Source organism: Pelodiscus sinensis, chromosome 11, assembly GCF_052426305.1.
Source record: "Pelodiscus sinensis isolate ZL-2025 chromosome 11, ASM5242630v1, whole genome shotgun sequence".
NCBI classification, from domain to species: domain Eukaryota; kingdom Metazoa; phylum Chordata; order Testudines; family Trionychidae; genus Pelodiscus; species Pelodiscus sinensis.
In genome coordinates, this window is record NC_143062.1 from 13,249,060 (window position 1) to 13,262,605 (window position 13,546).

A 13,546-nucleotide genomic window follows, 5' to 3' on the forward strand; every position below is an offset into this window, starting at 1 on the left:
TTGGGGGGGAGGGGGAATGCACGTCCCCCAGCTGGAGCAGGTCCAGGTTCATCTGCTCCCTGCACTTCCTTGCCAGAATGAGGAATGCAGACAATTGTGCACTTCCCCTTGCTCACTGACAGCAGTGTTCCCATATGAATTGGTAGGAGGGGCCTTCAGCCCTTCCCCCTGCCCTTTCTGAAGGGGTGTGGGGGGAGGGGGGCAGTCCGAGGTAGGGTTGGGGTTGTGCCAGTCATTCACCTGACTGGTGATTCTTCTCTCTTTCAGTGTGGTTTTATGGGAGCAATCCCATTTTGGGCATATTCCATTTTCTTGACACAACCAAACCCTTATCTTGGTTTACGTTATGGTAAGGGTTTGGTTGTGTCAAGAAAATACAAACCAAATTCGTTGGTCCTAGCTCTTACTGTTTAGGAGTTCTCAAACAAACCATCCAACAAACTCACTCCTGCTCAGATAGACAAACTCTCTTAAATATATAGTAGTTTTAGGTATATTTAATCACATGTATTTATAACTGACTCTTCTGCTGTTTGTTAAACTCTTTGTTTTAAACATACTGAACATGTGGAAGGAGACTAAAATAAACATATAATTGTGCTCACATACAACCCACTTCTGTCCTCAGGCTACAGATTTTTTTCAACCCACCTAGTTTTCTGTTCCCCTTCTCTGAATATTGTTGTCTTAGCAGCACTGAGGTCTGCTAAAGCTGCTGAGGGCACTCAGCCATGTGAAGGACTACATGTAGACAATGGTCAGTGTATAATGTCTAGTGAGAACTTCCTAAATATCTTTGAACACTTTATGCTGCTCAGATAACTTTCTCTGGAAGACATTTAGTGACCAGCTTTAGCAGAACAGGTTATTTTGTATCAGGAAGAAGTAAAAAATCTGTTCTTCATATGTAGCCCAGTAGATTAATGTTCTCTGTTTACAATAAGATCTATGGAGTTGGAAGTCAGGATGTCTTGTTCCTCTGAGTGCCACAACCAGCACAATTCTGAACCTTTAATGCTTCAAAAAGATCATATGACAAGAAAAAAATTGGTATACCAAAATCTTAGTAACAAGGTTGGAGAGGTCATTCTTTTTTATTAGCCCAAATTCTGTTGGTGAAAGAGACAAGCTTTGAAGCTACAGATTTGTAGTATATAAGTGATGAAAGGTGAAGAAGAAATAGAAAATGGAGATTTGGGTACCATTTAAGGAATCCGACAATTTCATTTTGTTGTACTAACTTTTTCACAATTGACTCCTGACCTCATATTATTGCAATGTAATGTCTTCCTCTTATCATAGTCATCATCGTGCATGAAACATTATGCGGACTTGAAGCTTCTGGGGTTTTTGTCCCAGTATGTATTTTGGGATATTTAAGTGTTTTTCAATGTTAAACTGCATGTTAGCTTCGTTGAAATCATACTAATACCTTGAAAATTTTGAGTGGCAAGCTTAATATGTGCTGATCTCTCCTTTGATTTCATTGCATTATCATGACAGGATCTGATTTCAGCTGAAGATTTCCTGTCTAAGCATCATTTTGGCTGAGATAAAGAGAACTGTCAGAATATGGAAATAAGAGTGTTGACAATGTTGTGTTGTATAAAGATTACTAATTCTGTTCCATCTTTTCTCTTGCCTTTTGTTCAGAGATTACAAAGAACATCTCCATGAAGACCCTGAATACAAAGACTGTATATGTTCACGTTATACCAACAACGGCTGAATGCTGAGGATTTCATTTTTATGAATAGTCCCATGTAGATTTTTTTTTCCACAGAAGAGAGATCTGATTCTAATTAGTATGTTTTTTAATTAACATCAAAGTTGTGTACAGTATTTTCAACATCAGCAATTGTACACCAATGATGTTTTATACCGGTGCATGTGTAATATGCTGCCTTTGGTTTCAAATACAATGTATTTTTGTTGTTATCATAAGATACTATAAAGGCTATTCAGAGTAATGTCAGATCTTAAGCCTAGATATCTATGCAGTAATTTGCCTGAAAGAAATGGAGTCGTACCTCAGTGATGCCATTCTCTGCCTGTCCTTTATGCAGAGGCTGTCTTTAATTTTCTAAACGGTGTCTCCAAGGATGTGTTACTAAAGCTTTGAAACTAATTAGGAAAGTTATCCAGTTCTGTGCATTCATTGATTAAAATACTTCCTAATTTCCATACTTCAAAACAATAAATTTGCTTTATCTCCAAAATCATGTTATCTGATTTGTTAGTATTTAATATCCCTACATACTTAAAGAAGATTATACTTTGATTCATTGGGGATCAGCAAAATCTAAAGAAAACATAGAATTTGTACAGTTTGTTACAGTGTGTTACAGATGGTTAGGTTGTGAAATTTGCAAAACATTATTGGTTTTAATTTTAGTTTATAGTATTCTGCTGGATAACCCAAATGACTAAAGCCCTTACTTCATGAACTTTTTCCAAAGAGGAAAGAGAACAAATAAACCAGATTATTGATTAGGAATGTAAAATCCTGGTTAATTTAGTTAACCGGTTAAACCGTAGGAACAGGAATGACTATAGCAAAAGACTTCGCAGAAGAATAACTAGGACTTAGTTAAAAATACCTTTCCATTGCTCTACAGCCTTATGCTATATTGCTTTTCTCATCTTGATCCTTTATACAATGTACATATAAAAACATTGTATAGTGCTTTTTACAATATAGAATATCAATGGCAAATATAAATATGACTTTTATTCAGCTTGTTCACTGTTCAGTGAGATACGCACAATTCACTTGAAGTGGAACACATTGCTAGCATGTAGCTACACACCTGTATTTGCCTGTAATGCAGTGGTTCTAAAAGTGTGGTACATGGACCACTATTGGGCTATGTCTAGACTGCAAGCCTCTTTTGAAAGAGAGCGTCTAGACTGTACGTTGAACTTTCGAAAAAGCGGCTTGCTTTTTCGAAAGAAAGCATCCAGTGAGTCTGGATGCTCTCTTTCGAAGAAGCCCTATTTACATTGAAGAACGCCTTCTTTCGAAAGAGGAACTTTCGAAAGAAGGCATTCTTCCTCGTGAAATGAGGTTTACCGCCATCGAAAGAAAAGCCGCGTTCTTTCGATTTAATTTCAAAAGAACGCGGCTTGAGTCTGGACGCAGGGGAAGTTTTTTTGGAAAAAGGCTACTTTTCCCGAAAAAACCCCTGAGTCTGGACACAGCCTTGGTCAATGAACATCATGCAGGTGGGCTGCAGGCTATGGGCTCACCCCCCTACATTGGGGAGCCTGCGCTGGCGTTCCAGTCCCACAGCCCCTCCACAACGATGAAGCATCAGTGCTGGCTTCCCACTCTTGGGGGGGGGAGCCTCGTGGGCCAGATCCAGTTTGTAGGGGAAAGAAGTTGATCCGTGCGCTACTGCTCCGTCTCTCCGTAGCTAGGGGAACGGCAGTGCAGGAAACTGTTCACCTGAAGGCTTTCCCCGCTGCTCCCATTGGCTGCAATAACAGCCAATAGGAGCAGTAGTGGGCGGTGCCTAGGAGCTGCGGGAGGCACAGGGCCAGTTAAGTGTTCCTCATGCTCAGGCCCTGCACTCCCATTCCCCTCCTGCTGAAACCCTGCACCTTCTCCCTGCTCCTACACCATCCCTCCCTTCCCAGACCCTCCTCCCCTCAGACCGCTCCTGCACCCATTTTATCATCATGAGTTATTGGCTGGTCATCTATGGAAAGATCTGCATTAAGCGGGGAGGGCCATGGGCCAGAAAGTTTCAGAACTACTGTGGTAGTGTGATGAAGCCCTTTCTGAAAATCTTTATCTGCTAAAATAAAAGGAAAGCACAGTTGAGGAAGTGTTAGACAGTGTCCAGTTATTTTCCTATAAGTACAGATAAAGCCATAGTTATCTCTTAAGTTAGTCACATCCAAATCAAATAGGCAATAGATGATCATCTTTTCTTTCACTCTAAGCAATGTGTTTAGGATTATACCTTCTGTGAAAATGAAACTGCTGATCTACAGTGAATGACTATGCTTTGTACTTTTAAAGAAAGTAAATGAACGCAGAGTAAAAACTAAAATTACAATATTGTTAATGGAGATAAATCCATTTTTATGAGAATATTGAAACAGGACACAATTATCTGCATCTTAGCGCTGCTTGGGGTTTAGTCGCATACATCCTATTAGTAGAGATAGATCCTGCACATCTCTCCAGAAAACCTGTGGTATGTATTGGAGTCTGGGTTAAGTCAAAATCTCTCTCAAAATCTTTGCCCTTTCTCAAAATATGCACAATGCTGCTTCATGTCAAAAGTGCAGTCTACCTTACAGCAAAGGAATACCTTCTAGAAGGCTAAGTCTGATCTCCCAATTGTATCCAGTAAAATGTAGTCCAAAGAGGCTTCCTAGTTAAGCAGCTGATCTCTTCTACAGATGAAAATTTTAAAAAGCAGCTTTCCCCTTCACTCTATATCCGCCTTCACTCAGAAGGCTATTTAAAGAAGACCAATACCTATGTTGGACTATTAAAAGTAAAGCTCCTTGATACTCCAATAAAAATGAGTATCTTTGGAGATAAATAATAACTTTGGGTAAGTTATTTACTCTGTGCGGCTGAAGGGGGAGTGTTGAGAAGTCTTTGTATTAACATACAAATCACCTTCTGTGTGTGTGTATAGAGGATTTTCACAAGAATGTGTGCTGCAGAAAGCATGTACCCTGGCTGCCACAGGATGGCTAACGCTACGTTAGTAATGACAAGAGCTCCCTCCCATTGTGCATCCCAATCAGTATGTCCAGTGAACTCGAAGAGCTCTCATTGACTTTAGTGGGAGCAAAGTCAGGTTAACATTGACCACTTCTAGAAAAATCTCATGATTGTTTCCCTACTCTCAGCTCCTTTCCTATGAGGCACAGGGGAGCAATTTCTCCATTAGTGAGGACAAATTGAGAGGGAGGTTCTGGAACATCACTTGACTCTCTCACATGAATAGTAATTGTACTTGGTGTTTTCAAATTGCTGTGCAGACCTTACCTGAACATGTTCCATGTTCCTACATGATGTACTAGGCCTGCTTAATGTCAAATTCACTGAGCTACAGAGAGAAAGAGAGCAACTGCTTTGCTTAATGTCCCACAGCTTATCAGTGCCCAAGCCAGAATTGGAACATAGCAATAAGACCCAGGTGTTAGGCTACAAATCAAGAGGAGCTTCCACGAGTCCTTGGAAATGGAGCCTGACCAGATTGTGGTTAGGGAAGAAGGTCCAAGAAGGCAGAGTTTCTGTGTAGTGCCAGTATTTGTGTATATTATTTGTATTTTCAGGTGGCACTAAAGTGGGAAGGACTGCAAATATGGTTGAGAACAGAGAAATGAAACAAATGACCCTAAAGAAATTAGAGACATAGACCGGAAGTAATAAAAATGTGGCTGAACACGGAATAATGCAGTTTACCATCTGGAAGAATAATCCGAAATCCAGATCTTCTATGCAAGTGGGAAGCAGAAAAACAGTTACTCTGGGAAAAGCAGCCAGGGTTAGATGTAAAACAATAATATTTCTTTTTTCCAGTAACATCTCAATGTGCTGTTCAGGCACTAGAAAGCATTGTTTTTGCCCTTTGAGTTAGTTTAAAATTTGAAAAAAAGGATAAAGCAATTTTGAGCTGCTTATGTAGAGGCAACATAGTATAGCATTGGTGCAGCTGAACTTGAATGTTTATTTTTGGACACATAATTAACAAAGATATTGACAAACTGAAGGCAGTACAATAATGTGCAAAAAATTGATTTTGTTTGTACTGTTTTCATAAAGAATATAAGCCCTCATGCTTCATAGTGTAAACAAATCATTAACTGGGGTGAGGAAGACCTTGGCAAACTATTTCATAATTGCCTGCTATGGGGTTTCTTGCTCCTTTCTCTAAAAAAAAATTGGTGCTGGTCACTGTCAGCTGAAGGAGCTGGACCACTGCTCTGATCCAATATAGGAATTGTGGTGTTCCTGGAAGTTAACAAATGATATAAGGGAAATTAGGTACAACTAGGCATCATAAGACAAAACTTAAATAAGTGTGGGTTGAATATGGGGGGAGGGGAGTGACTTGCTAGTGCGATTCATTATGCTACTGAACAATTCCTCAATGAGGACTTGTAGAAATGCCCCTCAATGGGATTTTTGACTCCTATAAGCTTTGAATCGGGTCCCAGGGTACATCTACACTGCACAGCTACCCCATGTCTACACAAGCCACTTGGTTGGGTTTTTTTTAAATAACAAGCTTGCTATTTTGCCATCCCAGTAAATCTTGTTGCATGAGAGTTAAGGGATGTCTCAAAATAGTGTGTTGTTTCAAAATTTGGCACTATGTAGACGTGCCAAATTTCAAAATAAGCTATTTTGAAATAGTTTCAAAATAAGATACACCATTTGCATAGATACACTATGCAAATGGTGTATCTTATTTCGAGTATAGGATGCTGTGTAGATGCACCCCCAGACATTTAAAACTGGGCAAAACAAATGATTAGAAGATAAATCCTGTATTTGCAGGGAGCTGGGCTGGAGAGATGTTTTCCCCCTCTCTGGTTTAGTTATGTTGAAAGTGAAAATTACTTTCCTCCCACCCCCCAGATTTTGGTTTGTCTTAATGTAATGTTTATCTAGTCTTATTTTTCCTTTAATATAATGCACTATGTATTCCCAAGTCTGTATGTGGGAAGTAAATGTTCTCACCCTTCAAGTATCATGAGATTACTTCTGGTGTCTATCATTGTGTTAATTGGGATCATGGCAAGTCTGAGAGTCTCTTGTTTCAAGTGGCAGCATGCCACTTCTGACTTTTGTCGTTCATGCAAGCACAAGCCTGTTCTCTATGTCAAGGAGCTTATTCAACTAACAATTGGAGATTTGCCTTTAGAGAAGTTGCTCACATAGCTCCTTCACTGCATTATAAACATCCTTCCCTATAAACATTGTGTTTACATATAAACGAAAGGGCTGTGTGGCATGCCCTGAAAAGAACCAAAGTTAAAGTTGCAATTTCCTCAAGTAATTTGCTTCCACTGAGCTTTTTTAAAGTACTGATCCTGTAAAGAGACCTGTGGGTGGGCTTTGCATGGTTTCCTACAGTGTGTTCTCTTTACAGGATTAGGGCCTTGATTTGCACGTTGCCAAACTACAATAGTATTTCCTACCCTCTCTTTTTCTCCATTGTATCCCCCTTGTGGTTTTCTCTCTCTCCATTTCCTTCATCCTTTCCCTCTTAGAAAAGTTAGATGTCTTCAAATCACCAGAGCTTGATGAAATGCATCCTAGAATACTCAAGGAGCTGATAGAGGTGATATCTGAGCTTTTAGCTATCCTCTCTGAAAAGGCATGGAAGTTGGAAGAGATTCCAGAAGACTGGAAAAAGGCAAATATAGTGCCCATCTATAAAAAGGGAAATAAAAACAACCCAGGAGACTGCACACAAATCAACTGAACTACTATGCCAGGAAAGATAATGGAGCAAATAATTAAGGAATTAATGTGCAAACATCTGGAAGATAAAAAGGTGGTAGGTTGCAGCCAGCATAGATTTGTAAAGACCAAATCATATCACACCAATCAGAGCTTTCTTTGGTAGGATAACAAGCCTTGTTGATAAGAAGTAAGTGGTAGATGTGGTATACCTAGACTTTAGTAAAGCATTTGATATGGTTTCACATGACCGTCTTATCAATAAACTAGGGTAATACAACCTAGATGGGAATACTATAAGGTGGGTGCTTAAATAGTTAAACCATTCTCAGTGTGTAGTTATTAATGGTTCACAGTCATGCTGGAAGGGTATAATGAGTGGGGTTCCGCAGAGGTCTGTTTTGGGATTGGTTCTGTTCAATATCTACATTAATGTTTAGATATTGGCATAGAGAGCATGTTTATTAAGTTTGCAGATAATACCATTCTGGAAGGGGTTGCAATTGCGTTGAAGGGTAGTGTCACAGTTCAAAATGATCTGGACAAACTGGAGAAATGGTCTGAGGTAAACAGGATGAAGTTTAATAAGGACAAATGCAAAGTACTCCACTTAGAAAGGAACAACCAGTTTCACACCTACCGAATAGGAAGTGACTGTCTAGGAAGGATACAGCAGAAAAGGATCTAGGGGTTATAGTGGACCACAAGCTAAATATAAATCAAGAGTGTGACATTGTTGCAAAAAACCCAAACATTATTCTGGGATGTATTAACAGGTGTATGGTGAGAGACACGAAAAGTCATTCTTCTGCTCTACTCTGTGCTGATTAGGCCTCTATTGGAGTACTATGTCCAGATCTAGGTACCCTATTTCAAGAAAGTTTTGGAGAAATTGGAGTGGGTCCACAGAAGGGCAACAAAAATTATTAAAGATCTAGAAGACATGACCTATTAGGGATGACTGAAATAATTGGGTTTGTTTAGTTTGGAAAAGAGAAGCCTGAGAGGGGACATGATAGCAGTTTCCAAGTACCTAAAAAGGTGTTACAAGGAGGAGGAGGAAAAATTGTTCTCCTCGACAAGCAGCAATGGGCTTAAACTGCAGCAAGGGAGGTTTAGGTTGGACATTAAGAAAAACTTCCTGTCAGGGTGGTTAAACACTGGAATAAGTTGCCTAGGGAGGTTGTGGAATCTCCATCTCTGGAGATATTTAAGAGCCGGTTGGATAGACATCTATCAGGGATAATCTAGATGGTGTTTGGTTCTGCTATGAAGGCAGGGGACTGGACACGATGAGCTTTCAAGGTCCCTGCTAGTTCTAGTATTCGATGATTCTATGATTTGTTTTAGTCATTCACCCATGTTCTCATGGGTGCCTTCAGATGCTGATGTTGTGGCTCAGTCGTGATCAGTCATAAACACTCACGCACGCATGCTTTATTCAGTGCAAGAATAAGACCATGGCCTAAGCATCCTTTTTTATGCATATTAGTGGTGTGTAATTAATGAATGAGGATTACTATCCATGTTCAAATTTGGGCTGTTGCAGTGTTCGCTCCTCAAGTTCCCATATCTTTAAAACTTACTGTAAGAAATCATTAGGAACTAGCAATGACCATGTGGGTTAAACTCTATTTTTCCTTTTCCATTTTAGTCATCCTTTCCCCCAGGGTATTCGCTAATTATTTCTTCAGTGATCTTGTCTCATGGGTTTTCATGAAATGTGGAAAGTTTCCTACTTTTTAAATTAGTTTTTCTTTCATTTTTGTGCCTGCTCTCTTCTGTTTCATCTAGATTAAGCTAAAAATAGTTGCTAGACTTGATGTTATATTCTTTAGGATTTATATACTTCAATTGACTTCCCTCTTAACTGTCTTTTGTTGTATAAATTAGGTCCTGGACTGTTCGTTGTAATGCTAAGAGGCATCTGCAAAAGCCTGTATCAAGTGCTGAGCATGTCCTTATTTTAAGAGTTTATATCTTCTAGTCCTGACCTTTCTCTCACACTTTTTAACTGATGGCAGTACTACAGCAGCCCATCTTTCTCATTCCCTTGAAATGTAAGTTTCTTTCACCAATCTGCAAGAGCTGAACTCTGCTGAGCAGGCCTTTTATTGCTGGGGAGCTTTAGGAAGTGTAACAACATAGATTTATCATTGCAACTATGTCCAAAATCATGGTTTTGTGGTTTAAATAATTGAAGGGTAGGCATTTGTGTTTTAAAATGTCAGCAATTTTTCTTCTATACAACTCCGTTTTCCTGATTTGATTACCATTGTGTGCCTAATGTCTCATGCTAACTCCTGTTACGGTCAATGAAGTTGGATTGGGCCATAAGTGAGTGGATTGTAGCCAGGTAATTCCTACCAGAGAAGTGTCTAGTACACAAAATGCACCATAATTTGCACTTTAGTTGGTCCTTTGGGTTTGTATGCCAACAACTGAATGACAGCAGAGATTGTTACCCTTAGCCCCCACTAGTTAGTTATTTTGAAATAACCCCCGGTAGTGAGTCAGCATGTCCTCCCACTGACCTGGAAGGGGAATCACTCCCTAAGACCCCTTGGTAGGCAAGGCAAGAGCCACCCAGTCCCATCCACAGGAAGCAGAAGGGCGGGGCTGGACTATAAGAGCAGTGGCTGTGGGCTCAGTTAGAGCCCAGTAGGCAAGCAAGCCAGACCCTCTGCCCTGGCTCCCTAGTAGAAAGGCAAGGCTACCCCGATCTAGAAGGGACAACTGGGTTGGCCTGCCTGGCTCACTGCCAGAACCTGAAGATGGGCCAAGACCACCCCGTCCACCACCAGGCTCCAAAGACTGGCTGAGGCAGCCAGGCCCTGAAGATTGGGGTCTGCCACTGGGACCGCTGAGTGACCCAAACCCAGAACCCATGGACACCCTGCCCATGCCGTCGTCCCCAGCGGACCCTGGAGAGCAGTGGTTGAGCCAGGTACGCCCACAGGAGGAACTGGGAAGAAGCCCAGAGAGCCAATCAGCAGCTGAGGAAATGGAAGTCAGTTGGGCACCGTGATATGGCCAGGATCTCCTCTGACCCAGAGGCAGCCCACACTGCCACTGTTAGGACCCTGGGCTGGGACACAGTGGAGCGGATGGGCCTGTGTCCCCCCTACCACCGCTCACCATGGGTGCCAGGTTCCCCCCTATAGGGAGACACCCCCACGCTCATTGGCTTTCTGCCTGCAAGGAGACCTGACTCCTGTGTCAGCCTGCCGACTAACCCGAGTGTGGAACTGTTTAAACCAGAGGTCACCAACCAGTAGATGGGGATCTACCAGCAGATCTTGGAGCCTCTGACAGGTGATCCTGATTGGTTTGGCCAGGAAGCTTTCAAGCGCTGGCACTTCAGTTGCCCCTTCACCCACTGTCATGCTGTTCCTGCCCTCTGCCTTGGAGGTTCTCCTTGGGAGCCTCCTGCTTGCTGTGCAGGCTGTGGGAGGGAGAAGAGGGGCGTGGTGCTGATATCTCCACGTCCCTCCTCCATCCAATCCTGCACCCTATCTCCACGTCCCTCCTCCATCCAATCCTGCACCCTATCTCCACGTCCCTCCTCCATCCAATCCTGCACCCTATCTCCACGTCCCTCCTCCATCCAATCCTGCACCCTATCTCCACACAGAGAGAAGGGGCTGGAGGGAGCTTGACAATCTAAATCTCTGTTACTCACACACTGTGTGTGTCATTTTCACAACACACACTGCCCTGCCCTCTCATCTCCTGACCCAGCACATACATGGGGGGTTGTTACTACTTTTACTGCTTGCAAAGTGGGTTATTTTTCATTTTTGGCTTGTCTGTGGATTTCATAACTTTCATTTTTCTTTATGCTTAAATGTAATTCTTTTAGTAGGGAGTTCTCAAATCCTAACCTGTTGTGTCCAGTCATTATCCCCGTGGTAATTGTGCTCCTGGAAGTGGCTGGCATGTCCCTGCAGCCCCTGAGAAAAACAGAACAGAGGGTCCTGTCAGTAGACACCACTCCAGCTCCCATTGATCAGTAATGGAGAACCATGGCCAGTAGAAGCTGTGGCATCTGGTACCTGTAGATGAGGGGTAGCACATGGAGCCATTGCTGCATTCCCAGGGCAGCTTGTCTAGTCATTCCAAGGGTGGGGGGAAGGATTCAAACCCACAACCTTGCCCTCCCTACGTAAAAGCCCTATCTCCTAGGGCACTCAAGAACTCGCTGTGCTGAGGCTCCCCCCGGAGGGTCCCCTATTCTCCTTTTCTAATGCAGGTGCCAGGTCAGGTCCATCCCTTAGGGCAGTCTGTGTTGGCTGGCCAGCTGCTGCCTGAGGGGGTGGGGAATCGAGCCCACTACTCTGTGCTCCAGAGGCTGGTTGCCCTACCCCTAACTAAGTTCACTGGAGATCCCACCCCACTTCCCTACCTTCATCAGGTCCTTTACCCTGCTTTTCTAATGCAGTAGCCAGTTCCATTCCTGGGGCAGCCTGTGTTGGCTATCTGGTGGCTCCTAGGGTGGGTGGGACTCAAGCCCCCAACCCTGTGCTCTCCAAGAACCTCCAACCCTGCACTCCCCAGGCAAATGCTCTAGGCCACTCCCGAACACACCCCATCCCACTTCCCTACCTTCAGGACGTCCCCTCCCACCCTCTGAACCCCTTGGCAAAGACCAGAGCCTGTACCCCAACCCTCTACTCCAGCCTGGTGAATGTGAGGGAGGATGGGGGAGGGATGGAGGATGGAGTGAATAGGGGGCCTCAGAGAAGGAGCACAAAGGAGGCGGGGCCAGGGTATTTGGGTTGAGGTAGATCTTGGATTGCACTTACATTTAAAAAGGTTGGAGACCCCTGGTTTAAACTATTTCACTATTCGGACTGTTTGTTTGCCTGCTGCTCTGCTCTGACCTAGGGCTGGGCCTTATAAACTGCCCAGTCTGTGTCCAGACCTGGGCCCTTAATTGTTTGCCTGCTGCTCTGCCCTGAACCAGGGCTGGTCTTTATAAACAGCATCTCAGCCTGCAGAGAGACTTGCGTTCCCGAACGGTTTAAATTGTTTGCTTGCTGCTCCACCCTGACCAAGGGCATGGTCTCTGAAGTGCTGCTCAGCCTGCAGTCAGGTCCAAGCCCCCTGATTTGTGCTACTGGGGTCTGACCCTCACCCTGAGTAAGGGTCTGGCTCTATAGACAGCCCCTCAGCCTGCAGACAGGTCTGGGCCTTCTCTCTTCAACTGTTTGTAGACTGCTTGTTGCTCTGCCCTGATCAAGGGCTTAGCTTCATGGACTGTGGCTTGGCCTGCAGCCTGAGCCCTCACCCCTGACCTGTTTGGCAGCTCGCCCTGAGCTAGAGCCAAGACTCTAGAATTGCTTTTAGCCAGGCAGGGCTTGAGTCAGCGTGGCCTTCTGCTGACCCGGACCATTACACCCCCCTTATTTCGAAATAGTAAGTGGAGTGTCCACAATCCCAAGCCTGTTATTTCAAAATAACAGGCTGGCTATTTCAAACTCTGTACCTCTGCTTTCTTCAGGGAACAACACTTACTTTGAAATTGTTATTTCGAAATAGTGTGGATGATCTGCTGCTGCTAATTTGAAATAATCGGTCTCCAGAGGCACTGTTCCCGCTAACATTTTCTACCCTTGGACAGGTTGAATTTTCTTTTGAGCAGGTTGCAATTTCTTATGTGCAACATCAATATTGAGGTAGTGTGTGGATGTGCACCACCAGTACTAACAAATACACACAGCATATTTTTAAGCAGTCCATGTGTGTGGAAGGAAATATATTAAAATAAGGGATATTTAACGAGGAGCAATGCTTATGATACTTAATACAAAATCAGAAAAAAAAGAAAATTAACACTACCCTTGGTATGCACGTCTCATCGTCCTTTCTAAAAACTCAAGCTAGTAAACACAACAAAATGCATATTATCCCTACATAGCTCACCTTTAAGAAGCTAAACAAATCTGAGTTAAGTAGAAATAGTATTTGCAAGGAGAGCATGACTAATACAATATTTACTGACACTGGAAAGGAGAGTCAGAGGCATTCACGAGGCTTGTGAGCTGTGTCTACATTGGCACCCCTTTCCGGAAAAGGGATGCTAATGTAGACTTTGGAATAGGC

At 42.9% G+C, this 13,546-nt stretch overlaps 1 protein-coding gene across 1 annotated transcript in view; it reads left to right on the forward strand.

The window, feature by feature from the left end:
• IARS1 (isoleucyl-tRNA synthetase 1) overlaps positions 1–2,219 on the forward strand; it is a 211,581-nt gene extending 209,362 nt beyond the window's left edge. The window contains exon 35 of the mRNA XM_075939706.2: positions 1,654–2,219. Coding sequence (XP_075795821.2) covers positions 1,654–1,736 — 83 coding nt within the window. The 3' untranslated portion in view covers positions 1,737–2,219. The remainder of the gene's footprint in view (positions 1–1,653) is intronic.
• Positions 2,220–13,546: the final 11,327 nt, after the last annotated feature.